Source organism: Drosophila innubila (assembly GCF_004354385.1).
Source record: "Drosophila innubila isolate TH190305 chromosome 3R unlocalized genomic scaffold, UK_Dinn_1.0 2_E_3R, whole genome shotgun sequence".
NCBI classification, from domain to species: domain Eukaryota; kingdom Metazoa; phylum Arthropoda; class Insecta; order Diptera; family Drosophilidae; genus Drosophila; species Drosophila innubila.
The window spans coordinates 4,725,523-4,753,207 of record NW_022995380.1 but is presented as its reverse complement, the minus strand read 5'-3'; the positions used below and the strand labels follow the sequence as shown (position 1 = coordinate 4,753,207).

The 27,685-nt window shown below is 39.2% G+C and overlaps 8 protein-coding genes across 15 annotated transcripts in view; 5 read left to right on the top strand and 3 right to left on the bottom strand.

Moving 5' to 3' along the window:
- LOC117792525 (RYamide receptor) overlaps nucleotides 1-14,911 on the bottom strand; it is a 67,933-nt gene extending 53,022 nt beyond the window's left edge. The window contains exon 1 of one of the 3 annotated variants that reach the window (XM_034632703.1): nucleotides 14,285-14,911. The gene's annotated coding sequence lies outside the window, so the exon portion shown is untranslated. The remainder of the gene's footprint in view (nucleotides 1-14,284) is intronic. The other 2 variants (XM_034632702.1, XM_034632701.1) reach the window with 2 other exon arrangements.
- Nucleotides 56-24,287, top strand: LOC117792535 (phospholipase A1-like). 2 transcript variants are annotated; one of them, XR_004618179.1, is made up of 3 exons: nucleotides 56-175; nucleotides 235-1,256; nucleotides 24,259-24,287. XR_004618179.1 is itself a non-coding variant. In XM_034632715.1 (2 exons), the coding sequence occupies exons 1-2, from the start codon at nucleotides 136-138 to the stop codon at nucleotides 1,182-1,184; spliced, it is 990 nt and encodes a 329-aa protein (XP_034488606.1). In that variant the 5' UTR covers nucleotides 56-135; the 3' UTR covers nucleotides 1,185-1,313. The 2 variants fall into 2 exon arrangements, 1 of the variants encoding a protein (XP_034488606.1); XM_034632715.1 differs by lacking the exon at nucleotides 24,259-24,287 and having other exon boundaries at nucleotides 235-1,313.
- LOC117792534 (phospholipase A1) lies at nucleotides 1,755-2,952 on the top strand. The gene is made up of 2 exons (XM_034632713.1): nucleotides 1,755-1,868; nucleotides 1,930-2,952. Exons 1-2 carry the CDS (start codon nucleotides 1,829-1,831, stop codon nucleotides 2,898-2,900), a joined length of 1,011 nt encoding a protein of 336 aa, XP_034488604.1. The 5' UTR covers nucleotides 1,755-1,828; the 3' UTR covers nucleotides 2,901-2,952.
- Nucleotides 4,087-5,584, top strand: LOC117792527 (phospholipase A1-like). Of its 2 annotated transcripts, XM_034632705.1 has the most exons (4): nucleotides 4,087-4,151; nucleotides 4,215-4,503; nucleotides 4,564-5,293; nucleotides 5,324-5,584. In XM_034632705.1, the coding sequence occupies exons 1-4, from the start codon at nucleotides 4,112-4,114 to the stop codon at nucleotides 5,528-5,530; spliced, it is 1,266 nt and encodes a 421-aa protein (XP_034488596.1). In that variant the 5' UTR covers nucleotides 4,087-4,111; the 3' UTR covers nucleotides 5,531-5,584. The 2 variants fall into 2 exon arrangements, with proteins under 2 accessions (XP_034488596.1, XP_034488595.1); XM_034632704.1 differs by having other exon boundaries at nucleotides 4,564-5,584.
- LOC117792523 (protein psiG) lies at nucleotides 6,215-8,126 on the bottom strand. 4 transcript variants are annotated; one of them, XM_034632696.1, is made up of 3 exons: nucleotides 8,065-8,126; nucleotides 7,704-8,006; nucleotides 6,215-7,535 (listed from the first exon to the last, which is right to left on the bottom strand). In XM_034632696.1, exons 1-3 carry the CDS (start codon nucleotides 8,099-8,101, stop codon nucleotides 6,250-6,252), a joined length of 1,626 nt encoding a protein of 541 aa, XP_034488587.1. In that variant the 5' UTR covers nucleotides 8,102-8,126; the 3' UTR covers nucleotides 6,215-6,249. The 4 variants fall into 4 exon arrangements, with proteins under 4 accessions (XP_034488587.1, XP_034488588.1, XP_034488590.1 ...); XM_034632697.1 differs by having other exon boundaries at nucleotides 6,215-7,540; nucleotides 7,709-8,006; XM_034632699.1 differs by having other exon boundaries at nucleotides 6,215-7,544; nucleotides 7,713-8,006.
- On the bottom strand, nucleotides 15,841-17,302 carry LOC117792528 (early nodulin-75). The gene is made up of 2 exons (XM_034632706.1): nucleotides 17,086-17,302; nucleotides 15,841-17,001 (listed from the first exon to the last, which is right to left on the bottom strand). Exons 1-2 carry the CDS (start codon nucleotides 17,210-17,212, stop codon nucleotides 16,034-16,036), a joined length of 1,095 nt encoding a protein of 364 aa, XP_034488597.1. The 5' UTR covers nucleotides 17,213-17,302; the 3' UTR covers nucleotides 15,841-16,033.
- On the top strand, nucleotides 22,418-23,564 carry LOC117792538 (leucine-rich melanocyte differentiation-associated protein). Its single transcript, XM_034632718.1, has 4 exons — nucleotides 22,418-22,601; nucleotides 22,661-22,897; nucleotides 22,955-23,103; nucleotides 23,173-23,564. Exons 1-4 carry the CDS (start codon nucleotides 22,563-22,565, stop codon nucleotides 23,294-23,296), a joined length of 549 nt encoding a protein of 182 aa, XP_034488609.1. The 5' UTR covers nucleotides 22,418-22,562; the 3' UTR covers nucleotides 23,297-23,564.
- Nucleotides 23,854-27,579, top strand: LOC117792524 (aldehyde dehydrogenase X, mitochondrial). The gene is made up of 6 exons (XM_034632700.1): nucleotides 23,854-24,009; nucleotides 25,818-25,922; nucleotides 25,979-26,079; nucleotides 26,142-26,713; nucleotides 26,769-27,118; nucleotides 27,183-27,579. The coding sequence occupies exons 1-6, from the start codon at nucleotides 23,974-23,976 to the stop codon at nucleotides 27,474-27,476; spliced, it is 1,458 nt and encodes a 485-aa protein (XP_034488591.1). The 5' UTR covers nucleotides 23,854-23,973; the 3' UTR covers nucleotides 27,477-27,579.
- Nucleotides 27,580-27,685: the final 106 nt, after the last annotated feature.

Below are 27,685 nucleotides of genomic sequence, written 5' to 3'. Positions count from 1 at the left end.
TCGAACTTGAACAGACCACTTGGGGTCTATTGGGAATCAAGTGCACGGGCACACGTCACAGATTAGCGACAAGCCTCTGGAGGGGATATAAAAGGGGGTTTGTTTTTTGCGTAAAGCGCATTCTAAAAATAAGGAATGGAGAAGTTGATTACGCTTGCATTGCTCGTGCTTGCAGGTAAATTGTTTTTTCTGGTATGCAATGAGATTATTGATTCCAAACATTGATAAAAGCAGCTTGTGCGCACCCGATGAGGGAGGAGCAGATAAATGGAGAGAATGGCTGGAGTCTACCCAATGGCACTTGGCTGGGACTAATGGAAGGCGAGGAATTAAGCGAAATCCATTCAGATGTAGCATTTTATTTGTACACCAACAACAACCCTACGGAAGGGCATCACATCAGCTACGATGAAAAGTCCATTCGAGGCTCTCACTTTCATGTCGAGCGTCCCACAAAGTTCGTCATACATGGTTGGAAGGGCAGCTACAAGGATGCCATGAACAAGTGGATTACGAGTGCCTGGCTCTCCCGTGGAGACTTTAATATAATCGTTGTCGATTGGGCGGCCTCTCGTACTGAGAACTATGTAAGTGCAGCGAAAGCCGTTGGAAGCGCAGGATATAAAGTGGGCGAGATGATTGAGCATTTGCATCGGAGCTTCGACATGCCTGTGAAAAATCTTGAAATAATTGGACATAGCTTAGGAGCCCATGTGGCAGGTTTTGCAGGCAAAAGAGTTGCTGAGAGTTCAGATAAAGTACATGCTATTGTGGGACTGGATCCAGCCATGCCTCTCTTCAGCTGGGATAAGCCGGAAAAGCGACTGGCCAGCACAGATGCAAACTATGTTGAGTCCATACAAACAAATGGCGGCAAATTGGGATTCATCAAGCCCATCGGAAGGGGCACCTTCTATCCAAACGGTGGCAAACGGCAGCCCGGATGTGGTGATGACTTGGATGGCCTTTGTGCTCACACACGCTCTGTTACCTACTATGTGGAAGCCGTGGAACGGGATAACTTTGGCAGCATCCGTTGTGCCGACTATAAAGCAGCCGTTGCCATGGAATGTGCCAACCAATACATGGGAGTGCGCATGGGAGCGGTTACCAATGCCTACATGGTCAACGGAGACTTCTATGTGCCCGTCAACAATGAGGCTCCTTACGGCATGATAACATAGATGCCTAAATCTATGCTGAAACTAGTAACTAGTGCGCTTGATTATGAGATAAGCTGCTAGGACTGACGTATGGAATATTGGTTTATTCCCAAGAATAAACAAACAATAGAAGTGTTTATCTTAATGAAATTTTCAGCAAACACTTATCAAGTATTTATTTATATTTAGAATTCAATTATTTTCAATTCATTTGGGATGAGGTGCAAGGGAATATATCTCATTTTAGATCTCTAATTCATATAGTTGCTGAAATCGACTAGATTCATTGAGTAAAACCAAAACATACATTTTAGAGGCTCATCCATACAATATATGAACCATATTTAAGATACCTATGTTATAAAAAAACATTTATCTGTAAATTTGATCTTTTCAAAGTGGTGCCATATCACAAACATGCTAGCCGGACACGAGTCAATTTAAAGTGACCAAAATAAAGCAATAGATAGAAGTAGGCTCACTTCAGTTGGCCGCTCTCATTGTTATCAGAAGGGGGAATGAATGGCGTGATTGGCAATCTCTTGACTAAATCTCAAGTGCTATGCAGAACGTGCCCGTGATTTGATAAACTACCTGCCGTATCCCATATAAAGGAAACCTTTGAGCATGTCCGAACATCAGTTGAGGTTGACTTTGTTAGCGTCATGAAGCTGTTTTTGGTTTTCGCATTCTGCGTTTTGGCGGGTAAATTTCTTAAGGGGATTATCCTTAACCAAATCCATTCTAAAGAGATTTGTATTCACAGCCAGCGCCACTGAGCACCAGATGAATGGTGAAAATGGCTGGTATGTGCCCCAGGCCGATGGAACCTTTGAGTGGGTAGACAAGGATGCCGCCGAGTCCTATCTGGAAGCTCATGCCGAGCGTGAGCGCAATCTGTTGAACCCTGTTACCTTCTATCTGTATACCAAGTCCAACCAGAACTCACCCCAGGAGATCAAGGCCAACAAGAACTCCATCTCCGGATCCAACTTCAATCCCAAAAACCCCACCCGCTTCACCATTCACGGCTGGACCTCCAGTGCCGATGACTACGTCAACTATGGCGTTCGCAACGCATGGTTCACCCGCGGAGACATGAACATGATCACCGTTGACTGGGGACGTGCACGTTCCGTGGATTATGCTTCCTCCGTCTTGGCCGTTCCCGGAGTCGGAGAGCAGGTCGCTGATCTGATTAACTTCTTGCGCTCCAACTATGGCATGTCTCTGGACAACACCATGATCATTGGCCACAGCCTGGGTGCCCATGTGTCCGGTTTCGCTGGCAAGAACGTCAAGAACGGTCAGGTGAACACCATCATCGGTCTGGACCCTGCCCTTCCCCTGTACAGCTACGACTCCCCCAACAAGCGTCTCAACTCCAACGATGCCTACTACGTTGAATCCATCCAGACCAACGGTGGTATGCTCGGCTTCCTCAAGCCCATTGGCAAGGGTGCCTTCTACCCCAACGGTGGCAAGTCCCAGCCTGGATGTGGTGCCGATTTGACCGGCTCCTGCGCTCACAGCCGTTCCGTGATTTACTACGCCGAGTCCATCTCTCAGAACAACTTCCCCACCATGCGTTGCGGTGACTACGAGCAGGCCGTCTCCAAGAGCTGTGGCAACACCTACAGCTCCGTGAAGATGGGCGCCCTCACAAATGCCTACATGGTTTCTGGAGATTACTATGTCCCCGTCAATGGCCAGTATCCATATGGCTATGGCAACTAAACTGAATATGTTTTTTAATTATTAAAATCATATTGCAAAAAAAAAAAAAAAACAAAAGAGCTTTTCATATACTTTTTTTAGAAATGGTTCGCTTTTTTAAGCTTTAACTCAAATTGAAAGAAGGTAACTATTTAAAGAAACATGAGGTGTAATCTAATCTTTAAGACACTTAATCACAAAGATTTCGATTAGGATTTGATTTAAGACAGCCAATCGAACAGACAAATACCTAAGAGGGTTTGTCAAAATATTTCTAAGACGATAATAGATAAAACTATATACAAATTATATTTTTTATCAGTTTAAAAGCTTGTATATATCTCAAAATTCGCAAACACTTTAATAAACAGAACAAAATTTTCCTTTGTTTTCTGTTTTCATTGCTCAAACTAGACTTTTTTTTATCCTTTTTTTCAAATGTTTTCGATACGCATTTGCCGAAAATAATTAGTGCAAAAACGAAAAACATATTAACACTTTATTAAAAATTATTCTTTTTATTGAGAGTTCTGTCTGCACCGAACCTTTAAAATTATTTACCATGCCAACCCGAACCTGAACCGTTCGAAACTAAAATAATTATAATACATATATTTTATATATATTTTTTTTTATATTTCTTAACTAATTGAGACTTCAATTAAAAATAAGTCATATTTAAATCTAAAAATAAATTCAGATTATTATCAAAAATCGGGCCTGTATTTTCTACCCATATTATTTCTTGGGGCTTGCTTGTTATTACTTTTATTGTTTGAAATTATTAATTATAATATACATAAAAAACAAACAAAAAATTACTTAAAAAAATTAATTAATTAACCCAATCCTTGGGTTCAGGGGGTATATCAAAAGCTCCTAGAACTGAGCCTAAGTCTTGCTCTATGCCATAGAGTCTATGATTTGAACCTCCGAACCAAACTTTTATCAAAACTTTCGTGGCTTGCAGCCTTTCTAGAAACAATAATTTTCTAACGCGTATTCAATTAACAAAAAAATAAATATATCTTTACATTGTTTCAGACCACCCTCGTATTCAAGTTTTTAATTTAATTGAAGCTTTCACTCCAATGCAAATTTGCGTCATATTAATGGTTTAGGGGTAATCTAATCGCCTGCATTTGTTTTACAGTGCCTGACTGGTCAAAAAAACCCTATATATTTCATGATACCTACTCGGCTCAAATCATTATAACTTTTCTATAGCAGGCATGAAATTGTGGTTTCTCTTAACTGTTTGCGCGCTGGCTGGTAAGAACTTTGCACTTTATATTGTGTCTAAGATTAAATCACAGTTAGCATAAAAATTCACAGGTTCAGTCAGCTCAATGTCCATTGGGGACAGAGCAGGACGCATTAATGGAGAAAATGGATGGTATGTGCCCCAGGTGGATGGCAGTCTCATGTGGCTAAGCATGTCTGAAGCGAATGAGCAACTATCTGCATATGAAACTCTCAATGACCTTGAGATCAATGAACGAATTTCCCTGAATGCAGTTGACTTTTATTTGTACACGCAACGTAATCCCCACGAAGGACAGGCTATAAAACCCAGCAAGGAGTCTATTGATGCCTCCAACTTTAACGCCTATTATCCTACCAGGTAAGCCTTACATTAAATATATTAATATTAAATATTTGACTGATAAGAAACTCTTTTTAGAATTACCATACATGGCTGGAACTCAAATTATAAGGATGGTGTGAACAGTGGAGTTCGTGCAGCCTGGTTCCTCACTGGAAATTATAACATGATTGCCGTGGATTGGTCGAGAGGTCGTTCTCTGGAATATGCCTCGTCGGTAGCAGCGGTTTCTGCCACGGGAGCCAAAATTGCTAAGCTTGTAGACTTTCTGGTAAAGGAATATGGCATGTCCCTGGACACACTCGAGATTGTGGGCTTCAGTCTTGGCGCCCATGTTGCAGGACACACAGCAAAGCAAGTGGCCACTGGAAAGGTACAAAAAGTGGTGGGTCTTGACCCAGCGATGCCCATGTTGAGCTATGATAAGCCGGCAAAACGATTGTCCAGCAATGACGCCTTCTACGTGGAAACAATTCAGACGAACGGCGGCACCTTGGGATACACAAAGCCAATTGGCAGAGCTGCCTTCTATCCAAATGGCGGTAAGTCCCAGCCTGGTTGTGGCATCGATTTAACCGGAGGTTGCTCTCACACACGTGCCGTGTCCTACTACGTTGAATCGCTGATGATGAACAACTTTCCCAGCATGAGGTGTCCTTCCTACGAGTATGCCATCAACAAGGACTGCGGCAGCACCTACAGCTCGGTTCGCATGGGTTCGCTACAGAATGAGTTGATGGCCGTTGGAGAGTTCTATGTGCCTGTGAATAAGGAATCACCCTACGGATTGGGAGACACAAATGAAAATGGAAATGACTCCACAACAAATGCGCCTGGCGAAACATCGACCTCGGGTTCTGAACCCTGCACGACTACGCCTGAAGATGTTGAAACAACTGTAACTCCTACAGCAACAACCCCAGCGAAGGAAACAACAACAACGAGGCCATCTGACGATGACAAAGGAAAAGACCATTCTACAAACATTTATATCCTGAATTTAATATTCGTAAATTCCCATGTCAACAAGCACGAGACAAATTAATCTGCAATAGCAAAGAAGCAAAGGCTTCTTCAATAAAGTCAAAATGAAATCGAACTCTTCTTAATTACAGGATGTAGGCTTTGATGTGATCAAAGAGGGACAAAAATGGCAACGCCCATTTCCCACGTTTTGATAGCTGTTTTTATTTAATACGGCTAAATGTAGGCCGGCTTTAATTACGAGTCCTTCGATGTAATCGAAAGCACTTTGATGTATTTTACTGCAAGCTTAAAGGTGGGGGTGTCCTAGCTTGCACTGCGGGAATATTCTTAATTAAGAGCAGACTTAATCTGAGGAGCAAGAGCATCATAGTAAGAGCTGCTAAATTGTGTGGGGTATGTCACGTACTGTTTTCATGGTTACAGAGCATTCAGCTGACCATCATTTTCTTGTTCCCCTTTGTCCCAATCCTTAGCTTCTCATTAGGGCACAGCTGTTTTAATGCCAAGCGTATTAACATCTTTCTTATTAATTCCCTTTAAATAAAGACACAGTTGCCACCCAAATGTAAGCGATAGCAAGAGTGAACAGTCATCCGATTAAGAACAAATGTTATAATTATAATATCACATTAATACAAAGTTAAATAACCGCAGCTGCCCCAAAACTTTGCCGCTATCTTTTGTTTCCACTGATGTAGCTCAATTAGCACAATTGTATCCAAAAAGTATCAATATACTATAATCATAATGTAACGAATTATTTTATTTAATTTTCAGTTAGTCCACATGAGGAATACACACAAAATTTTCATCGATAACACATGCCTTAATTCTGAATTCAAAGTAACTTCCCTTTGCACACTTTTGTGCAACAAAATCACCATCTATGCACTCCACATACATTGTGCAATCTTCAGCATCTGTCTCCCGATCACCTTCCTCACAATTCTCAGTTATGGGTGTACAAACACCATTATTGTCAACGACGCAACTTTTCAATTCTGAATGAAAATAGTAGCCATATGAACAAAGTTGATTTACCATTTCGCCATTGATACACTGCAAATATCCGCTACACTCTTTGGTATCTTCTTGGAGCTCACCTTCAATACAACTTTCAGAAATTAAAGAACAGACGCCATTCTCATCGATAAGACAAGTCTGCAAAGTAGAATTAAAATAACTTCCACTACTACAGTTCACTATCTCAAGACTTCCGTTTAGACATTGCAAGTAGCCACAAGAGTCTTCTGGATTTTCCTCAATTTCTCCTTCAATACACTTTTCTGAGATCGAAGAACAGACTCCATTCTCATCGATAAGGCAGATATTCAAAGTTGAATTGAAGTAACTTCCACTGGTACAGTTCACTTTAACAAGGCTTTCGTTTACACATTTCAGATACCCACAAGGGTCTTCGGGATCCTCCTTAATCTCTCCATCGATGCAGTCTTCAGGAATCGATGAGCAGACTCCATTCTCATCGATAAGGCAGATATTCAAAGTTGAATTGAAATAACTTCCACTGGTACAATTCACTTCCGCAAGGCTTCCGTTTACACATTTCAGATACCCACAAGGGTCTTCGGGATCCTCCTTAATCTCTCCATCGATGCAGTCTTCAGGAATCGATGAGCAGACTCCATTCTCATCGATAAGGCAGATATTCAAAGTTGAATTGAAATAACTTCCACTGGTACAGTTCACTTTTACAAGGCTTTCGTTTACACATTTCAAGTAGCCACAAGGGTCTTCAGGATCTACCGTAATCTCTCCATCGATGCATTCTTCAGGAATCGATGAGCAGACTCCATTCTCATCGACAAGGCAGATATCCAAAGTTGAGTTAAAATAACTTCCACTGGAACAGTTCACTTTTACAAGGCTTTCGTTTACACATTTCAGATACCCACAAGGGTCTTCAGGATCTACCGTAATCTCTCCATCGATGCATTCTTCAGGAATCGATGAGCAGACTCCATTCTCATCGATAAGGCAGATATTCAAAGTTGTATTAAAATAGCTTCCACTGGTACAATTCACTTCCACAAGGCTTCCGTTTACACATTTCAGATACCCACAAGGGTCTTCAGGATTCTCTTTAATCTCACTCTCAAGGCATTTTTTATAAACCGACGAACAGACTCCGAATTCATCGAAGAGGCAAATTTTCAAAGTGGAATTGAAGTAGTTTCCAATGGCGCAGTCAATTTCAGCTATACTTCCATTCAAACATTTTAAGTAACCACAACTGTTTTTGGGGTTTTCTTCCAGGTCGCCTTCCGTACAGTTGACAGTGATAGGCTTACAGATTCCATCAACATCGATCACGCAGACTTCCCATGCTGGATCAAAGTAGCTTTCACTGTGGCATCTCTGCTTCACAGTTTTTCCATCTAGACATTGAAAATAACTAGCGCAATCTGACGGATCTTCTTTCACAGCGCCTTCCTCGCAGACAATAGAATTTTGCTTTTCGATTTTTAAAGTTAACAATGGATGTACCATGCAGAGCACTAGAAATATGTGAAACGCTATCCAATGGATACAACTTTAAGGCAAGTTCCATTTGTTCCAGGTATTGCTGCTCACCATAATAGTTAATCATCCGAACATGTTGAGGCGTCATTTTCTTTAATATACAAATTGAACTGAGTTCAGGGCAACGTGAAAGCTGATTTTATACCTTTTAAAACTATTAAAATAATGAGTTTTCTATTGTGTTGCAATGTTCAGAAAATGTAAAAATTTCTTATCTAAGTTGTGCAAAAGTTACATGTTACACATGTAGTTAGTAGTTACACGTTTTGCTCTAAAGTATGCAAAATATCGGAAGTGACACAACTATGAGCAATAGGAAAATGTCATCAGTGATTCACCAAAAAAATATTACATTCCAATGTAAGTAAAATCAAATACTAAACCAAAATTTGAAAAAAAAATATTGTTGAAAAACTAAAATAAATAAGCTGACAAAAAAATATCATGATCAAGTTGATTATTCTCAATACTATGTGCAATTTTACATTCAATTAATCAAAAAATTATCATGACAACAGATTTTTTTTACACCAATCCCATACAAAAATGTTATTCCCCCTAAATATTCACCCTGGGTACTCCCTTGAATTCTCAGAAATTTTGAATAAGACGGACATGTATGATGACTTTGGTGTTTTTCGTAAAATATTCATGTGAAGCAATAGAACTTCAACTGGGGCTAAAAGTGTGCGAAATGTCAGAAATTCCTGTCGTGTGATTTGTATACTTCTTTCCTTCAATTTTTCACTTAGCTAAAGTTTAACTTCGTCCTGCAAATGCTTTACACTCGGCATTGTTTTACATTAGCCACACAGTCACACCTTCTCTTCACCAAATGGCCCCAAGAGTAGACTATCAATAATGCACGAAACACAAAAGTATTAAGTAGAGAAGACTTGTCTAAAATATTCCCTGTAGATTGTCAAGAAATATTCGCATTCGCGTAAGAACACTGCACACCAAACTTTCATCTCGTTTTGAGTACTTATACATAAGCTCTTTACAGCTATTTTTAAAAATGCATAACACCCCTTTCTGCACATTTTCTATGGATACAGGGTATTTGAAATTAACATGCCTAACAGCACCGTTGGGCATTTGTTTTGCTTTCGCCTGAAAGGTCAGACAGCTTAACGACCTCAAGGCGTTCAATGCAATACGCCGAAAAAGGTAGAAATGCGAATACCGCGAATAACCCACGGTCTAACGCTTGGGAGCTTATTATTCACATTGCTGATTGAAGGGAATGTGTGTTGTGCGGATGTGCTTGCGGCATATTTAAAGTCCTTAAGCCTATCCAAGAGGAGGACCTCATCATTGTTGTTTGTAATGTTAATTTATCAAAACATATCACAGCTGAGCGATTTCGGTTTTCCTTTTTTATTATTTTAAGCTCTATATATAGAATGTCTCTTCTCCGTTGCCTGTCCTAGCTATGTTCTCCGTTTTTTGCCTTTGGACAGTCCTCGCCGGTAATAAATACTAATGCTGTTTGTGCCGAATTTCAAACGGAAATTGTTTTGCAACTTATTTCGAGAGCTGCTCACAATGTTGATTGTTGTTTTTGGATTCCCCCTTGCTCGGTTGAAGCACAAGGAGGAAGAGTGGTCGGCGTGGCCATGCAGCTAATGACGGTCGCCACAGACTTCCATCACAAGTGTGTCAACTAGCGATTGTCCTGTGATCCCAGATGACTTGTTCAACTGTCAAAAGGCATACAAACTTGTATAAATGACAAGCAATTCTTCGATAAAGGGAATTTACCTTAAATGAAATTGCCATCTGCTCAGTGGTTGCCAATTCATAAGTGGATTGCAATGGCTTAGCAGGTAACAATAGTCAAAATAGGAAGCTTGATTTGTATTAGAATGCTTGAGTAAACTTTAAACCAGCTTGCTGTGTTCAATGCGAAAACATCTGAAATGTTTCCCGAAGCGCCCAAAAAACCAAGACAAGTTTATCCCTGGCCGATGCTGAATGGGACAAAGCCAATAAAAAAAAATACTTAGGGTCCTGCGAAACATCAAGGTGGTCCTTTCAGCTACACTAAGTTGAATCCTTCGCTAGGACGCGCAAAATTTAAATGAAATTTCAAATTCATTGGAAATAATTTATGATTATATTTTATTATATAGTTTGAGCACAACCGACTGGACAGCAACGCAAGTCAAGTGTGTTGAGGATAAATTGCTCGTATGTGGCATGCATCACTGCACTTTATTTAGAAAATATATATGATTTGTAAACCAAAATTAAAACAAAATCGCAACATCTTAATTTGCCAGCATGTTGAGGCTTGAAACATTTTTCATCTTATGTTTTGTTATGGATAACATACAAGTTAAACAAACGGAATTGTTAGCAGAAATATGAACTCATAAGGAATTTTACAATATTTGAATATAAATTATTTGTCATGTAAGAAAACTCAGTCGCAAACCTGATACCCCAGGCATCTCAAGCATAAAGCAAGTAGGTATGCTCCAGTTGAAAGTCCATGACTTGGAAATACCCTTTAGAATACTCGTATATGTGAAATACTTATAATCATACTTGCAGAACAGATTTATTTTAAAATGTCTATTAAATTAATTTGTTAAATTTTAACATACCCTTTTTGCGCTCTTAAGCGATACAAGGTTTTAAACGAATATTAAAATATGGTCAGATGTTTTGTTATTGCTCATACGACGTGTGTTCGGATGAAATCTGAACTTCACTTAACTTAAATTGTTCAGTTGCAATTTATACAGATCTTACTTGTGTAAGCCAAATTAAATCACATTTGTGAAATGGAAATAAACGAGCAAGATAAGTTATTCAGCGAGAGTTAAGTATCACAAAAAAAATGACAATTTGGCAATATTCTGTGAAAGCAAACAAAGTTTCGATAAGAAGCAAAGTAAAGAGTAAACTTTATAAAGGAATTTTTAATATAGCTCAAAAGTTGTGTAATTTTTTTTTACTTTTGCTCACTCTTAGTTCTTAGATGCAACTCAGGGGCGCCTCTTATCTCTAATACCTAGCCTGGCTTCATCCAACAGCTTTTTTTTCTCAAAGCTGCTTAAAATATGCAAAGAAACGGAACAAACAATGTATAGTTGACTCTTAATTTAGTTTTTTCTATGCTGTCAAGAATATTGAATTTTGTAAACACCTCCAGGTTTTTCGGCATGAGTTTGCAAACTATTTTAAAGTTATTTTCTTTGCAGGTATCTGCCGTGTGATGTACTCGTATATAAACAAATTCAATTTGTTGCTGTCATAGCTTAGGTCTTGCTATCTTCCTGTTGTTGTTATATTCTGTTAAGTGCTTTTGAAATAAAAAAAACAACATAAAACAAAGAACTAGATACTAGTATGAGGCAGGCAACCAGGGAACCAACAACAACAATAATCTAAACGATTTTAAGTTGATTTTTGTGTGTGAGCCAACAAATAAAATAAACTGCTCAAATGCTCAATTTCAATGAGCCTTACTTTAAAAATTGAAACTTATCAGAACCTTGATTCTTACACATTCTGTAACTTCATTTGTTATTTATTTTTCATTAGGCAAATATGATAAAATTGGATTATATTCTATTAAAGAACAATGAATCCACAATGTGTTACCCGACAACAAACTAACAAAAAAAAGACCAATAAGTTATTTTAATTTTCCATGCTCGCAAAAAGCTTAACAAAAAAAGCTTAAGTTGTATATGGATAAAGAATCCAATTTATAAACAGCAAATAAAAACTGTATAAAAAAATGTCGGCTGTCAATATGATTTCCGTGCCAGACATTTAAATCAATTGCCACGTCCTTTCAACTCAAACTTTTAACAAGTAAGCGTGCAACTTTGGTGTTGCCACCAAAGCGAATGTTCCACATTTAATTTATTTCGATTTCAAACATTTTATATTACCCGTCTCTTGGTATGCGAAAAGTAGGAAATGTGCTCCACACCACGAAATGATTAAGTGTTTTATTGATTAAAATTTAATTAAAGCAACGACTGATCTTTAAATATTATAAATAATGGAAGTCATAAGGTGCCTGTCAGAGCATTTCATTTTTTTCAGAAATATAAAAGCAACAAACAAAAGGCGCGAAGTCATAAAATCTGAGAAAACCAGATGAATGCCCTCATAACACGCATTGACATTAAAAGGATACATAAAGCAGCCAAGTGTTAGGGCAACAAACAGCAAACATTTCTGGCAAACAAAGGAAACAGCACAATGTGCTCTTAAACCCTGCCGGCGACCATTGAAAGCCCCAAAAGCCAAAAGGTATTGTCTGTCTTTAGGCGCGGCTTTGGCTGAAATGCCTTTAGCATTTAAGCCAACTGGATTCAACGGTTAATTGCTGATAAAATATGCGCTCACCTGCAAGAGCAGCAGCAACAACAACAAAACAAACATATGTGAAGAGCTAGCCCCAAAATGGTTGCTACACAATTGCCTCGACGGCGGCGCACTTTCATCACCCACCTCCCACATCACAAGCTCATAATTTATAATTAACTAAATTCTCGTTTCGTTGCCAGCTGTCAAACAACGAGGCATAAAGGCTGGCAGTGCCCATTTCATGTAATATTCAAAAACTTTGCCTACGCTGCGTATGTGTAACTTTGAGTGTGTGATATTTCTTAAGTCATTTCCTGTTGTGTCTCAAATTTGCATCCTATTCAAGTGCATCAATGACTATAAATTGAACATACACGTAGCTGATTTATCAACAACTGATTGATATAGTACACTTTCTCTGTAGATTGACTTAAGTTATAGCAATCAATAAATTGTTGTACGTTGCTTCTGTTGATGCAGTTGAAAGGATTTACCTCCACTCTAGTAGATATCGTCTTGCAATTCTGACAATGCAGAGTATGGATTGAGAAATTTTATAATTTAAAGAAATAAAAATAAAAGACTATTATTTATTTTGGTGACAACTAAAAACAGTTGATAAATATTAAAATATAATTATGAAAAATAGCTTTAAATTATATTTAGTAACTGAAAATAAAAAACAATATCAAGAACATTAATCTCACATATTTTGTTAAACCCGTGACTTAAAAGAAAAGTAAAAGGGTATATTGTGTTCGTTGGAATGTATGTAACAACCGACCCTATAAAGTATATATATATATATATATATATATATTCTTATCAGCATCAATAGCCGAGTCAATATAGCCATGTGTGTCTGTCCGTCAAGTTTGTTTTAAATTTTTTACACTCCCGCTTCCGCCCCGAAAATCGCGAAAAACCAACACACCCACAGTTTTTAAAATAATTCGTTTTTTTCTTATTATTATGATAAAATTATTTAAATCTTTTTATTAATTATTATTTAAAAATTTAAAATCTGCTTTCATTTTTATTTGTTGTCTTGATAAAAACATAAATAAAAACATTAATTCATATATTTCATATTTGTGGTTTTTAAAATTTAAAAATGTTTGATCTTATGAATAAAAACTTGGCCTTATTTGAACTCTTATTAAAATCAAGATGTGTTGTCTAACTTTACAAATTTTATGTACTAGAACTCTTAGTTCCGTGACCAAAATCTTGCTTTTGGAACTTTTTTATGTAGGATACTAATATTAAATCGAAAACATAAGAACTTCGAAAATTAGTCTGAAGCACACGAGTGTTACATGTGATACATAGTTTTGGTGAAGCAGCTAAAGGAAAATATCAGGAAATTGAATATTTCAAGAAAATAAAAACAAAAGCTTTTTATGTTTAGAGATAGGGAAAAGAAAGGGAACTTTGAAAATGATTTGTGAAAAACGATTTCCTTAATGCAAGTAAGTGTTACACTGACAAGGGTCGACCGCCAATGGCAACCTAGTAAGGGTTTTCCCAGGAGACCCAGCACTAACTTATTAATCGGAACATTAAAATAGGTGACTGACACGTGCTTGGTTAACAGCTGACAGCTGACACGGAGGCCTCGGTGGAAATTTAAATTTATTTCCCCTGTTATTCAATCAAGCCAAGCTGTCATTAGACAGTTTGGCAGCAAATCCACTTAAATTCAGTGCACGGTCAAAAGGAAAAATTACGGAATTACAGGCAAACTACTAGTAAACTGTGCTGTTAAAGTGTCATTTATCAAATGCAGTCGATGCAACGGAATGTGCGACAATTGCTGAGCGCTAACAACAGAAAAAATAAAAACAAAGAACTTGAAGGTGAGAGGGAGGACGAACTAGTTAGCACTTGAACAATTGTTTAAGGTGAATCAAAAGGGGGGTGTTTAAGCACTTACCCCCACTGGGGACTGACTCAGTCTGGCCGGTAATATGAACAGCTCCCAGGTGACGAAATTAGCATTTAACGGCAATGCCAATGCCAAATGCGATGGCAAAAACAAACAAAACATTTAACTGACCCGATGACAACGATGTCCAGTTACGTGCACAATTTTACATTTGCATTTACACACACTTATTGAACACACACGGCACACTCGCACAACAAATGGTTTGTGCTGGCAGAACACGCATTTCTGAGCCTGAGTAAGAAATCCTCGCACCTTGGTCAGCGTCTTGATAAACAGTTAATTAATTGCGGCGTTTATTGTTCGCGTGCTGGGCACATTCAAATTGGCACTTAAAGTAAACAAATGGTAATTGTTATTGTTACGTTTGAATTGCGCTTCTTTTATGCGTTTATGCGTCCGAAAATATCAAATGGAGCAATTTGCACATTCCCAACATAACGGACAATTGAAACTGAAATTGTAAGCGCGTTAAATGACGACAACGCCAACGCCACAGGCACTGGCTAAAGCAACAGCACCCAACAATAACAATAACATTAACGGAATTAGCAAGATTTAATGTTAAAGCAGCAGCTGCCGACACGTTGCGACGCGAACGAACACAGAATGCGGACTGAATTGAAATTCCGAGACTCGTGTTGGTGTTGGCGTTGGCATTGACTGAATGGAGATCAGCCGGCGAACGAAGTTCTAAACAACAGAATGCCAAAACACGAAGTCCAGACACGACCGTGTACTGCAGCCTTTGGCAGCACACGCTGCGCCCTTTGCGCAGTTGCTAGAATTTTGGCGCCAAAAGTAAAAACCGGGCAACATGTTGCTAACGAAACTGTTGTGATGATGCGGGTCAATACGAGTAAATTGCAGCTGTGCTTATAAACAAGTCCAGCTTTTTAACCATCCTTAAAAAAATATATATATATATCTTATAAATTATTTTCATTTTCCTTTTAAATTATTCAATAAAAATCTGAATCTGTCTTAAAATAGAGATATTATTACTGTTTTTTCAATGTTTCCATTTCCAGCTGAAATACAATTATATATAGTCGTAGCAAATTTTTCATTTTATCTTTTACATATTTTTTTCGTCACTAGCATGGACTACCGTCCACAGTGAAAGATACTTAAATATTATATAGTACGAAATGATTGTTTTTTTTTTTAATAATTAGCTTGGGCACTACTTTGTTTTCCAATAAGTCAGTCACAATTCACTTTTTATTAAAGATGTTATAACTAAGGTCGCTATAGGAGCAATGCCCCATCAAGTGGTTTTTAATTGTATATAGGATTTTATTAATATTTTAAAATACTTAAAAGTTAAACCAGCAAATTGCAATGCGGAAAGTCGTGAAACACGTTAAGAAATTAACAAAACGTAACCAATTAAATGAGTTGTAAATGATGTGACTTCAAGGTCTGAAGGTCAAGTTTTAAGACAGCAGCAGGGCCAATTGTCGTAAACTTTCATTAACGTGTTAATAATATGATAAGCTAAACTCACTTTGTTTGCAATTGCAGAAAATGAAACTTGTATATTAACTTTAGTAAATTCGAATTTTATTGTCTACAAGATTTAACAAAACAATTTAACAATTTTTTTTATGGAAAATATAACAAACGAGATGTGCGTGGGTGTGCGTGTGTAGGTGTGAGTGTGAGTGTGTGGGCGTGTCGTAGGTGGCATGCCATTTAGACTAAGTAGGAAATTCGCTAAAACAGCGCCTTCATTCACTTGAGCTTCTTGAGGAAGAAGCGGTTGGGAGGGCCATAGTTGGCAGCAGGCACATGAGATTGGGCGGGAGCAGGCGCATCAGTGGGCTGACGCTGCTCGGGGTCCTCCACAATGATGGGCGACATGGAGGGTTCCTCGATGGCCAGGGAGGCAGGTGCTGTTGCGGGGGGCAGATACTGATTGGATGGCGATGCCAAAGTGGTCTGCACCTCTTCGCCAGTGTAGGCGGGTGCTGTGGGTGGGCCATAGATGGATGAGGGCAGGGCAGCGGGCTGTTCTGGCTCTGGCTCGGGGGCGAGGGTGGTGGGCAGAATATCGGATACATCAGCCATGGGTGCAAAGTCATCGGCGGTAGCCTGACGAGGTTCCATGTCAGCTGGTGGGGGTCCATAGACGGGAGCCTCCTCCTTCTTGGTCTTGTACTTGATGAAGTAGACCTCGGGCTTGGATGGCTTAGTGGGTGGTGGCGTGGGAATGATAATATCCTGCTCCTGCTCGGGCTTCTTGTGCAGCACGTAGATCAGAGTCTTCTCCTCGTTCTGTGGTGGTGGTGGCACAACTGGTGGACGCAGTGCTGGTGCCGATGGTGCCTTGATGAACACAATCTTGTAGTGCTTCTGCTTGGGTCCAATCTCATGATGCACACGTGGTGCCACAGCCTCCTCCTCCTCAAAGTCCTTGGGCGGCACATGCACATAGATGTGCTTATGGACACGGGTCTCCTGTGGTGCGTTGTTGTAACCGCTGGCGTGTTGAACACCCGACAGACGATGGGCCATGTTATAGGAGTCATCGTATGCATTCAGTGGCTCAGCAGCTGGTGCCAGCTGTTCATCCAGTTGGGGCTGTTGCTGCTGCACAGGTGGCAGATAGTTCATCTGTGGCTGAGCCTGAGGCGCAGCAAAGTTGGCGAATGTTTGCTCCTGGGGCAATGACTGATAAATATGTGGCGACGCGGGATGACCTGTCAAACGGAAGGGGAAGTGGGAAAAGAATGAAGAGAAGTCACATTTGTGTATCACTCCTCAAGATTCTGCCAGACACTCACCATTTAGCGGCAATGCGCGCTGGCTCTGCTGCTGGGGTAATCCATAATAGGGCGATGGTGGCTCAGGACGAGCCTGGACGGCGCCAAATAATGCCACACAGGCAACAAAGAGGGCGGAAGCACGCATGTTGGTAACACTTAAGTCTTTAGGTCTCTTTTAGTTTAGATTCGATCACGTAATCCTTGTTTGGCTGATTGACTGGTTAGTTGATTGACTGGACTGAACTTCACTGCTTCACACTCTGACTGTAGTTCGATTGGTAAGCGCAAATCTCGACTGATGCTCCAATGAACTTACCATCGAGCATTTATATGATTCGATTGTCGAGAGTAGCCTCAAAAAACGTCAAGACGAAGCAGCCAACAAAAGCAAAGCCCGTAACACGCTGAGCGAAGCGGCAACAGGCCAAAATCTCATTACAAAAGGCCGCAACAAAAATGAATTTAATTAAACATCAAAAGAGGCACACAGATACAGATATAGATACAGATACAGATACACACTCACACACATACAAATACACCAGGCAGTTGCTGAGCAAAAGAGTTTTAAACGTAGCCGAGCAGGAGCTACGCTTGAGTACAGTGAGGCATTGGATGAGCGACACGCGTGGTATTTGATGTCTCCAAATGAGAAATTGGAGCAAGTTGAAAACTGCGTGAAGATGGAAACTGGAAATACAATTATTTACTGCTAATCGAGTGTGTTGTCGTTGTCGTTGGGTCAACTGGCTGCCCCACGAGGCATGCCGGCGTGGCAACGACACCAGCAAAGCTTCCTCAACCTCAACCTCAAGCCTTAAGGTCGTTTAAAGACGTTCAAAATCACTATTTTTTTGTAGGTATCTTACGGATGCGCAGACACAACCTTCGCCTGAGTGTGCCAAGTGTTATTTTCACAATTGGAGCACACTCGAAAATGTTGTCTTAAAATCGAAAGTGACCCACGATTACACACTTGGACGTCAGCAGCTCATCAACCGCTGAACCACGTGCAGTTCCATTGATGAACTTCATTCATGAGATGCAGTAACAATAATTTTTTTTTTATTTGATAAATTGCTTTTCATAAAAAGATAGACTATAAAATAATGAATTTGATATAAAATAGATCTTAACAGATAGCTAGTCAAGGCCAAGTATTTAGTCAAAACTGTCAACTAAAATCACTTTCAACACCTACAACAAGTTACGAAACAATCAAAAATACAATCAATTTTATAATTGCAGCCATATAATAATACAAATAAAAATAAATAGAAACAAAGCTACCAAAAAAAAAAAAAAATACAAAATATATTTGATTTGCCACTAGAAGAAGAGAGAGGGAATATAGAGATAGAAATATGATGAAAAGCAAATAAACGAAATTAAACACTTGTCCACCACGCTGGCCACAATTAATAAATCGTATTGGCAGAGCATCTCGATTGCGAGAGAAATTGTGCAGAGGGCCCCCAAAAAAAGAGATATATGTATGCAGACAAGTACGGCATAAGTGTGTATGTACATATGTGTGAGTGTACTGGAGCAACAGGTCGGCTTTACGTCATCAATTGGTGCACTTGGGCACACTGAGGAAGCTAAGAGTCGACATTGCCATCGACTTTGGCTTTGACTTCGACATCTGGTGGATGGTGGAGGGCGAAGAAAGATCTCCGCAGAGGTAGACAAAAACAGGCAGAGGCTGCTGCAGCTGCTGCAACTGCAGATGAGGCATTGATTGCAACATCGCTGAGGGAACGATTTAAAAATCAGGTCAGTTGTGCAGTAGCCGACAAGTGGCAGCCACAGCGGCGACTTTTCGGTCTTCATCTTCATCTTCACCTCATCATGGCAATGGCTCTACTCTACTCTACTCTACTCATGCACGTACTTAGTGGCATTTTGCGTTTGCCCTTCGGTTCGATTGACTGTGAGGTGTGTTTGCCAGTTCGTATTGGGTATTTCCACGATATGGGAGCTTAAAATAGACAACGCGGGTCTGAAGAATGCACTTGAGGGACCGTTGTTGCCACTTGTTGCACTCAAGTGCCAACTTGCTTTGAAATCGTTTGTCATTGCTACAAAACGTTGCTTGCAGCATTGTTGTATTTGTGAGGGAGCTCACTTTGGAGGCCCCGTCATTGAAATCCGACCCTACAAGTCGATTAGTTGGTCAATGCCTTTTAGCATCTCATTCAAAATGCAAAGATTCCATCTCTCAAAAAGGGGCAAGTGTGAGTCTGAGGCTACTTTTGGCTACTTTACTAATAGAATGAGCAGAGGCTTTATCAAGGACTCATCTCAAGGTATGAGAGCAACAAAATGCTGTATCAAAATATTATTGATAAATTCCCAGAAACAATTTAAGCAAATTTAATATTATTATATTGATCTTATGGCATTTATTATTTTTACTTTTACCGCATGCTCCACAAATAATGCAAATCATGCCAAAGTGTGTTACACATTTAAATACTTCAACCTACATTCAACAAATTATGACAATTTGTAAATGAGTGTCATGCCCACCCCCACCTCTCTCTTCAACCACAGCATCTCAGCCACACTGCCCCCCAGCTATCATCGGCACTTAACTGAAGGAAGACTAAGCCGAGTCGGAAACTTGAGCCGACGCTTCGTTGATGCAAAGTAAAGCAAAATGTTTGTTGACAAACCGTTGAAGCAAATTACTTAATGGCTTAGCCAGATAATGATAATAATGATGAACAGGTAGCGCTGATGTCGCACAGTGTGACGCCAGCTTATAAAATATTATAACCTATTCAAGATCGCTTTAATTTTGGTAATCCTCTTTAACAATAATCCTCATGCGATTATTTCACATTTAGAGTACTCGCATTTAGTTTCAACCTATTTATTTAACTTCAATTAAATTGAAATTATTCAAAAATGAAAAATGTGTTTAAAATATAATAATTTTCAGTCTGTTTTAATATCATAATTCGTATAGCTGCACTCACTGTGCAGCGATTATCTTGTTAATTAACGTTCAACGCTTACAACTTCGTTTTCAGATGATTTGGCTTATTTTTTTTTTTTTATTTATTTATATTTTTATGTGAAATACTTTGCGTGTTTTTGCCAAGGCGATTTGGTTCAGTGGGCGGCTGGGCAGTTGACCAAAAGGCAAACGATGCACAAGGTCATTCAATTTGCCGCTAAACGAACACAATTATCGAGCAACTATCGCCGGCGTCTTATATAACGAATACGACCCGTAGGAAGTAATTTAAATTGGAGTAGCACGAGCGTTTCTTATTTGTGAGCGCCCACCTGCCACTTCTCTTTGGGAATTAGTGGGTGGTTTAAGGTGGTGGGTCGCTGCTGATGATGTCATGTAGGTATCCATGGCTTTTCAATTACACTGAATAATGAGTGTTAATGGGCGCCAGTTACAGGGTCTCAAACCGCAAACATTGCCCAAAAGCCGAAGAGCCCTGTAATGGAATTCAAAGTGCCGCTGAAGAAACGTCAATTTATGAGCTAACATTTTGCTAGAAATCGTTAAAATGGCATTATGTAAATGCTCATAACGGTGGTATTGGTAATTGTAGGCATTCACTTGAAGAACGAGCTAATTCGGCAAAGTAACGAATTAAATTAAAAATCGCATTTAATTTGAATTAAAGGATATTAAATATTACGATTAACTTCCAATGCAAAGAAACATTTTCGTTAAATTTTTTGCATGTAGCAAGTAATGAAAACAATTAAATGAAAAAGTCCAGCCTGAACGAACCACAACGAAAACAATAAGAAAATATAAATAAATGTATTTACCAAGCAAACATTGACATTGAATTATACTGCCAAATATAACGCACAATAATCATGAATAATAGTTGAATAAATGCAATGAGTACGTCAAAATAAATAAAGATCAACAAACACGCACAAATTGGGCATTATTTTCGTCAACCCACAACAACAACAACTACATCTACAAAACTCGATAACCAAAAGTGGGGGGCGGTGCTAAAAGCCGCCCAAACAAATCGACAAATGCAACAAAAGGCCTAAAGTGTCACTGACAATTGTCAGTAAGGTTGGGGGGGCGTTCAATAGACAAAGGAGGCGTGGCAAGCTGCAAAAGCAGCAACAGCTGTCGCATGTGCCAGAGCTCTAATGACAAAGGCGCACTTACAAATCGATTAGTTACACTGACGTATCTTATGTATGCCCAATGCCAATGTATCTGTGTATCTGTCAGTGTGTCCGTGTGTGAGCCTGTGTCATGCTTCATTGAATAAAACGTCTAGTTAAATGCTGCTGCTGTTGCCGTAATTTGTATCTCACACTTTGTTTATTTACGCTGTCATCTGCTTTTGTTTGGCGCTACTAGCCCCGCAACCACTGCCCCGCTATTTGACCACCCTGCTACTTGTTCCACTATGTTCGGTCAGTGTAAACACTAACATACAAAACATCATTTTGTTGGCCATTTGCAGTCAATCGCATTTACCAACACCACCGACACAGCCACCGACATCGCCTTTGCAATTGAGGTTCCATTGTGCTCCCCGCAGACAAATTCGCTTGTCAGCGCTCCCTTTTTATTTCGCAGGCTCTTTTTGGCTCTTTAGCTTTGCGGCTTTTGGCCGTCATTTCAGTTTATCGGTCTCACTGGTAATTAAAAATATATTTGCTGGGATTTTACCTTTCTAATGCATTGAATCCACTGCAATCTACACTGACCGACCCTTTTCTCTCTGTAGTGCAATTGCCGCAAATACTCGAGCTTAAACACACACATGATTGTCTACAATTGTCTCTAATTAAAGTTGATGTTTAAAAAGCAACTTGACAAACATGTCGTATACGTAATGTCACAGAGCTGTGTGCAGGAAGAATCTGTTAAACTTAAAAGCGATAAATTAATTACTCAGCTTTTACGTTAAACAAGGTAATTTATATTGCTTAACTCTTTTCTATTTAGAGAATAAAATTAGTCATCAAGTTTATAAAATACATTATAATGATTTTAATTAAATATTTTTAATAAATATTATATTTACAAATATAAATGACAAACAATAATAAGAAATATCTAAAAAATTATATATTGATTCAAGTCTCAAGTCAACGATGAACTTGCACACTGGCGCCATCTACATATCGAGAGGGCCACCTTATCACCATATCAGCTGTTACTTCGCTGTCGCCTCCATCTCCGTCTCTGTTTACTTTTTACCTTGAACAAGTTCAGAGCAAAAGCTTCAGCAGCAGCGGCAACGAACGCAAGAAGCCAAAGAAAATAAACAATAAGTACACGCGCAGAAAGAGAGAGAGAGAGGGAGAGAGAAACAAATTTATACACCGATTGTAATAAACAAATGCGAACAGTTATCAATTGCAGTTGAGCCCAAAAACATTGTTCACTGCGAACAACGTATCCGAAATCCAAGTTTTCTTTATACTCCATATTCGCTTGTTAAGAACGTAGAAAGGGCGTAACTCCTATCTGGGAAAATATGAAAGCATTTGATGACGCCGACAACTACAGCGAGAAGGTAAGCACTTGAACCTTATCTCGCCACATTCTCAACCTTAAATTCCGATTCTTCTCCAGCTTATTTTAGTGCAACAAAATCTGCGATCGATGCCCACAGAAATAGTTCAGAGGTATGCGGATTTTACAGAGCATTTGGATTTGAGTTACAACTGCCTTAAAGATCTCTCCTGGCTGGTCGAGTTCGAACAACTGCGTTACCTGGTACTGGACAGCAATAGAATGCATGAATCGCAACTTCGTACATTGACCTCACCACTTCCCCAGCTGGAGGTGCTAATGTTGAATAAAAATGAAGTAAGTAGCAAGTTCATGCCCTGTTATCAGATCTTTTACTCACAATTTGTATTACAGTTTAGTGATCTTACATCAACGATTAAGCTTATCAAGCGACTGTTTCCCAACCTGCAATATTTAAGCCTTCATGGTAATCCCATTTGCCCCGATGGACTCAATTTACAGCCATTTTCCACCTACCTACAATACGACTACGAGTACTACAGGTTTGATTCTAAAAGCTAACATTTTAAATTATACTATCCAAAACTTAAATGTCATGGTTTATTTTTCAGCAATTTCATCGCACAGTCGCTAGTTAAACTGAAGTTTCTGGACCATGGCCTAGTACAACGATCCTACAGATACGAAAGCTTTCCAAGCTACGACAACCAAATTATAACTACCACTCGACTTTAAGCTGCGTGACACGCGCAAAAGCAGTTTGCATTTATTAAAAGAGAAAAAGCGGACCCTGTATTCTGTGGAATAAGCTCTAAAAAGCACAATCTAAGACAAGCACCAAATAATATTGATAAAAGCACACGCGGTAAAGCTTTTATAAAGCTTAAATAAACGAACTAGAGCACAAAGCGAAGAGCACGATAAAGCACAATAAAAATAAAACACTTAATCACTAAAATATTATGGTTCGGACTTTTAGACCTCACAGTGCGCTCCGCTCATTAAAAAAATAAAAAACATATTTTTATATAAAATAAAATTAAATAAAAAAAAAAAATTTAAAAAAAAATCTTTATTTAATAGAATGTGAACAAAATTAAGACCATTTCATTCTAGCTAGCAAGCTGAGCACAAAATCAATAGACCACAATTACAGGGTAGAGACATTTGTAGGTACGAATGTTTTTTTCGTGTATGTTACCGGCCGGCGAAACAGATAAACATGAAATGTAGAACTATTGAAATACAAAGCAGCGAACAAGTGGACACACATTATCATATCACATAAGTATAAAGCGATTTCAGAAAACAGCTGCAGCTTCAGTCTAAAGCGAACTCTCGAAAAGTCGCCAGCAAACGGTTCTCCGAACAGTGAATTCCCAGTTAACTACATATATATCTATCTATACAATATGGCTAATTCCAACGCCAAGCCTAAGTACACAAAAGTAAGTAAATTAAACTCATGAGAATTGTGTAACTTGATTATATGCATCTACCTACATATATACTAAGTATAAACATTATTATTAAGAGTGCAGCAATTGAATTGGCGACAATCTGTGCAAACTTACTTTAAGTTAAGTCGTAACTGGAAGCCTTGGACTGCTTTTTGTGATTCTAATTGAGAATAAATTTGTTAAACTCGCGCGAGTCATAAAAACTTGTTTTATATGCATAAAATCGCAAGAATTTAGAAATATTCATACATAAGCATGTATATTATGTATGTATAATATAGGTATGTATGTAAAGACATACCACAAGCTTTTGGCAGCTGTGGAATCTCATCAGCTGATAGTTTAACACTGCATTATTTACAAAAAATACAGCTTAACTAATTTATGTCAATTCATGCCCTTAAAACTTTTTATTTAAATTACTTACATTTTGTGATTATAATTTGTTAATTTAACAATACAATATACAATAATATACAATAATAGTGACTAGGGCCATAATTAATAAGCTTTAGCTTGTAGCATTAGGATAAAATAATAAATGAATAAATAAATACAATACGACGACAGCGACGAAAAAAAAGCCGTGTGCAAAAAAAGATAACTCTAAGTCTCTGAACTGTTTTGCAGACTCGATTTCTTCAAAATAGGATAATATGAAACAAATACTCTCAATGATCCTCTTCAAGTAATTGAATTATTCTTAGGCAACCAATTTAAAAGCCCTACAGTTTGTAGAATTTTGTAGAATCTTTTCTAAACATGTTGTTTAAAATCAAAACTAATCTAATCTTATCGTACAAACTTTGTTTTGAACTTGTCAAATTTTGCCCAACAACGAGTGTACACACATCAAATTACAGGGTATGTCGCTTTATCGCAGTCACTTGTTTACAATTGGGGCTTTATATTGTTTGACAGCAAGTCATTATATAATTTTTATATAGGCAATGCCTTGGTCTGAAAATAGGCATAATGATAAGCGACCATCACAATATTAGATTAGTTGAGCTCAATTTCAAACTTTAGTATAGAAGTTAGCATATACGTGTACATATATGCCAAATCATTCTAATACCCTATATATTTGCGCTGTTAGCTGATAAGATTTTAGAATTATTATTATTAGAATAACGTTGTAAACATGTTGTGATGAAATTGAAATCTCTACACAAATATAAAAAAAAAAGTCGTTCAATTAGAAATACACCCATTGTACGACTTGATAAAAGGGATTTCATTTCAAAAAAAATATACCTAGGGACATTTAACTAACAAAGAGTAGTAAGCTAGTTACAATTCTTTAGATTAGATGTTGTCAATATTATCGTTAAAAGAGAGATAAAATATATAGGATTGGATTGTATAGGATTAATGTAATGATAAGAATTTTATTTAATACTGAGTTTAAATACAATTCTTGTCATATTATCATTGGAATTGACATTGTTTGTAAAATCGTGACGAGAATTTAAAGTTTGTTTACATTGAACAAAACTGTTGCGTGTCTCTATAAGTGGAAACAGTTGACAATTTGATAGGTTCAGTTAAGTTAAGTGTTTGATAGTTAGTTGAGTGTAGGGCATGCATAGATCGAGCACGCAGTGGCACAAATTAGTGGCACGCCAGGTGCAGTTACAGTTTCAGCTATTACGCAGATGTTTTCTGTCGGACTATGAAAATTGCCAACCTGCGCAGAGCGAGGTGAGGTTCACAGTTTGACAGTACTGGAAATCAGATAGGTTAATCGCACTTATTTATAATTAATTTGCCTGTTCTATTTCTAATCTTTGCAGCTCTTTATTAACAATGAGTTTGTTGACGCCGCATCTGGCAAGACCTTTGCAACCTTTAACCCAGCAACGGGTAAGGAGATCATTAAGGTTGCCGAGGGCGATAAGGTGAGTCTATTTCGATGTAGCCACGAATGATTTGATAACGCATGTACTTCCTTTAGGCTGATGTTGACCTGGCCGTAACTGCTGCCAAGAAGGCCTTCCATCGTGGTTCCGTGTGGCGTCAAATGAGTCCTCTGCAACGCACCAATCTGATGCACAAGTAGGATTTCTTCTGTCACCTGAATATATGCCTACTGAATAACCTTAACTTGTTTCTTGCAGGCTGTGCGAGCTGATGGAGCGTGACAAGCACTTCCTGGCCAGCATTGAGACACAGGACAATGGCAAGCCCTTTGCGGAGGCACTCTTTGACGTGACCATTTCGATCATGACACTGCAGTACTATGCCGGCTGGACCGACAAGTTTTTTGGTGACACCATTCCTGCTGGTGGATTCATTGCGATGACTCGCAAGGAGCCCGTTGGAGTTGTGGGTCAAATCATTCCCTGGAACTACCCGCTCTTGATGTTGGCCTGGAAGTGGGGACCTGCACTGGCCGTTGGCTGCACTATTGTCATGAAGCCGGCGGAGCAAACGCCTCTCACAGCCCTGCACATGGCTGCTCTGGCCAAAGAGGCCGGCTTTCCAGCTGGCGTTATCAATGTGATCAACGGATTTGGACCCACCGCTGGCGCCGCTATCAGTGAGCATCCCGAAATCTCCAAGGTGGCCTTCACCGGATCTGTGGACATTGGTCGCATTGTTATGCAGGCGGCGGCCACGTCAAACCTGAAGCGCGTTTCCTTGGAACTCGGTGGCAAGAGTCCTGTGGTGGTTTTCGAGGATGCGGACAGTAAGTGTGAATCCCTGCGTATGTGTAGTTAATGCTCATACATGCTTTTCTGTAGTCGACTACGCTGTGGATACCACACACGAGGCCTTGTTCTCCAATCACGGCCAGAGCTGCTGCGCCGGCAGTCGCACCTATGTGCACGAGAAGATCTACGACAAGTTCGTGGAGAAGGCGGCAGCCAAGGCAAAGGCTCGCAAGGTGGGCAGCCCCTTCGATGAGAATGTCCTGCAGGGTCCACAAATCGATGAAGAGATGATGACCAAGGTTCTCGGCTACATTGAGAGTGGCAAGAAGCAGGGAGCCAAGTTGCAGGCTGGTGGCAAGCGTATTGGCAATGTGGGCTACTTCATTGAGCCCACTGTCTTCTCAGATGTCAAGGATGAAATGCGCATTGCCCAAGAGGAGGTCAGAGAGCATTTAAACAACTCGTTCAATATCCCTGATAACTCTATTCATTGCTAATTTTTAGATCTTTGGACCCGTTCAGTCCATCTTCAAGTTCAGCTGCATCGACGAGATGATTGATCGGGCCAACAATGTACAGTACGGTCTAGCCGCAGGCGTCATTACCAACGACATCAACAAGGCCATGAAGTTTGCCAACAGCGTCGACGCTGGATCCGTATGGATCAATTGTTATGATGCCGTCTTGCCCCAGACTCCGTTCGGTGGCTACAAGCATTCGGGCATTGGTCGCGAACTGGGCAAGGATGGTCTGGATAACTATTTGGAGACCAAGACCATTACAATGAAACTCTTATAAAGTGAAAAGCATCTAACATATATGGAATATTTGAATTTTATGTGCACCTTTTGGTTTTATGGTTAGTCTATTGCATTTCAATTAAAACTATATATCAACTCTATAATGTATTATAATTATTACATCAAATGACGAGGCACGAGTTTACTTAATTTACACTTATATAATATCATTAATTTGTTCGAAACCTTTCTCGAAAGTATAGTAGA

What these genes read in the sequence shown, in the direction of transcription:
- LOC117792535 (XM_034632715.1), top strand. Translation starts at nt 136, where the DNA reads ATGGAGAAGTTGATTACGCTTGCATTGCTCGTGCTTGCAG. An exon ending in TGCATTGCTCGTGCTTGCAG is followed by an intron (nt 176 to 234) that starts GTAAATTGTTTT and finishes TGATAAAAGCAG; the next exon opens with CTTGTGCGCACCCGATGAGG.
- LOC117792534 (XM_034632713.1), top strand. Translation starts at nt 1,829, where the DNA reads ATGAAGCTGTTTTTGGTTTTCGCATTCTGCGTTTTGGCGG. An exon ending in CGCATTCTGCGTTTTGGCGG is followed by an intron (nt 1,869 to 1,929) that starts GTAAATTTCTTA and finishes TTGTATTCACAG; the next exon opens with CCAGCGCCACTGAGCACCAG.
- LOC117792527 (XM_034632704.1), top strand. Translation starts at nt 4,112, where the DNA reads ATGAAATTGTGGTTTCTCTTAACTGTTTGCGCGCTGGCTG. An exon ending in AACTGTTTGCGCGCTGGCTG is followed by an intron (nt 4,152 to 4,214) that starts GTAAGAACTTTG and finishes AAAAATTCACAG; the next exon opens with GTTCAGTCAGCTCAATGTCC. An exon ending in AACGCCTATTATCCTACCAG is followed by an intron (nt 4,504 to 4,563) that starts GTAAGCCTTACA and finishes AACTCTTTTTAG; the next exon opens with AATTACCATACATGGCTGGA.
- LOC117792523 (XM_034632696.1), bottom strand. Translation starts at nt 8,101, where the DNA reads ATGACGCCTCAACATGTTCGGATGATTAACTATTATG. An exon ending in TCGGATGATTAACTATTATG is followed by an intron (nt 8,007 to 8,064) that starts GTGAGCAGCAAT and finishes TCCATTGGATAG; the next exon opens with CGTTTCACATATTTCTAGTG. An exon ending in TTGTGGTTACTTAAAATGTT is followed by an intron (nt 7,536 to 7,703) that starts TGAATGGAAGTA and finishes ATCTGAAATGTG; the next exon opens with TAAACGGAAGCCTTGTGGAA.
- LOC117792528 (XM_034632706.1), bottom strand. Translation starts at nt 17,212, where the DNA reads ATGCGTGCTTCCGCCCTCTTTGTTGCCTGTGTGGCATTATTTGGCGCC. An exon ending in GCGCGCATTGCCGCTAAATG is followed by an intron (nt 17,002 to 17,085) that starts GTGAGTGTCTGG and finishes TCCGTTTGACAG; the next exon opens with GTCATCCCGCGTCGCCACAT.
- LOC117792538 (XM_034632718.1), top strand. Translation starts at nt 22,563, where the DNA reads ATGAAAGCATTTGATGACGCCGACAACTACAGCGAGAAG. An exon ending in TAATGTTGAATAAAAATGAA is followed by an intron (nt 22,898 to 22,954) that starts GTAAGTAGCAAG and finishes TTTGTATTACAG; the next exon opens with TTTAGTGATCTTACATCAAC. An exon ending in TACGACTACGAGTACTACAG is followed by an intron (nt 23,104 to 23,172) that starts GTTTGATTCTAA and finishes TTTATTTTTCAG; the next exon opens with CAATTTCATCGCACAGTCGC.
- LOC117792524 (XM_034632700.1), top strand. Translation starts at nt 23,974, where the DNA reads ATGGCTAATTCCAACGCCAAGCCTAAGTACACAAAA. An exon ending in CGCACCAATCTGATGCACAA is followed by an intron (nt 26,080 to 26,141) that starts GTAGGATTTCTT and finishes TGTTTCTTGCAG; the next exon opens with GCTGTGCGAGCTGATGGAGC. An exon ending in TGCGCATTGCCCAAGAGGAG is followed by an intron (nt 27,119 to 27,182) that starts GTCAGAGAGCAT and finishes GCTAATTTTTAG; the next exon opens with ATCTTTGGACCCGTTCAGTC.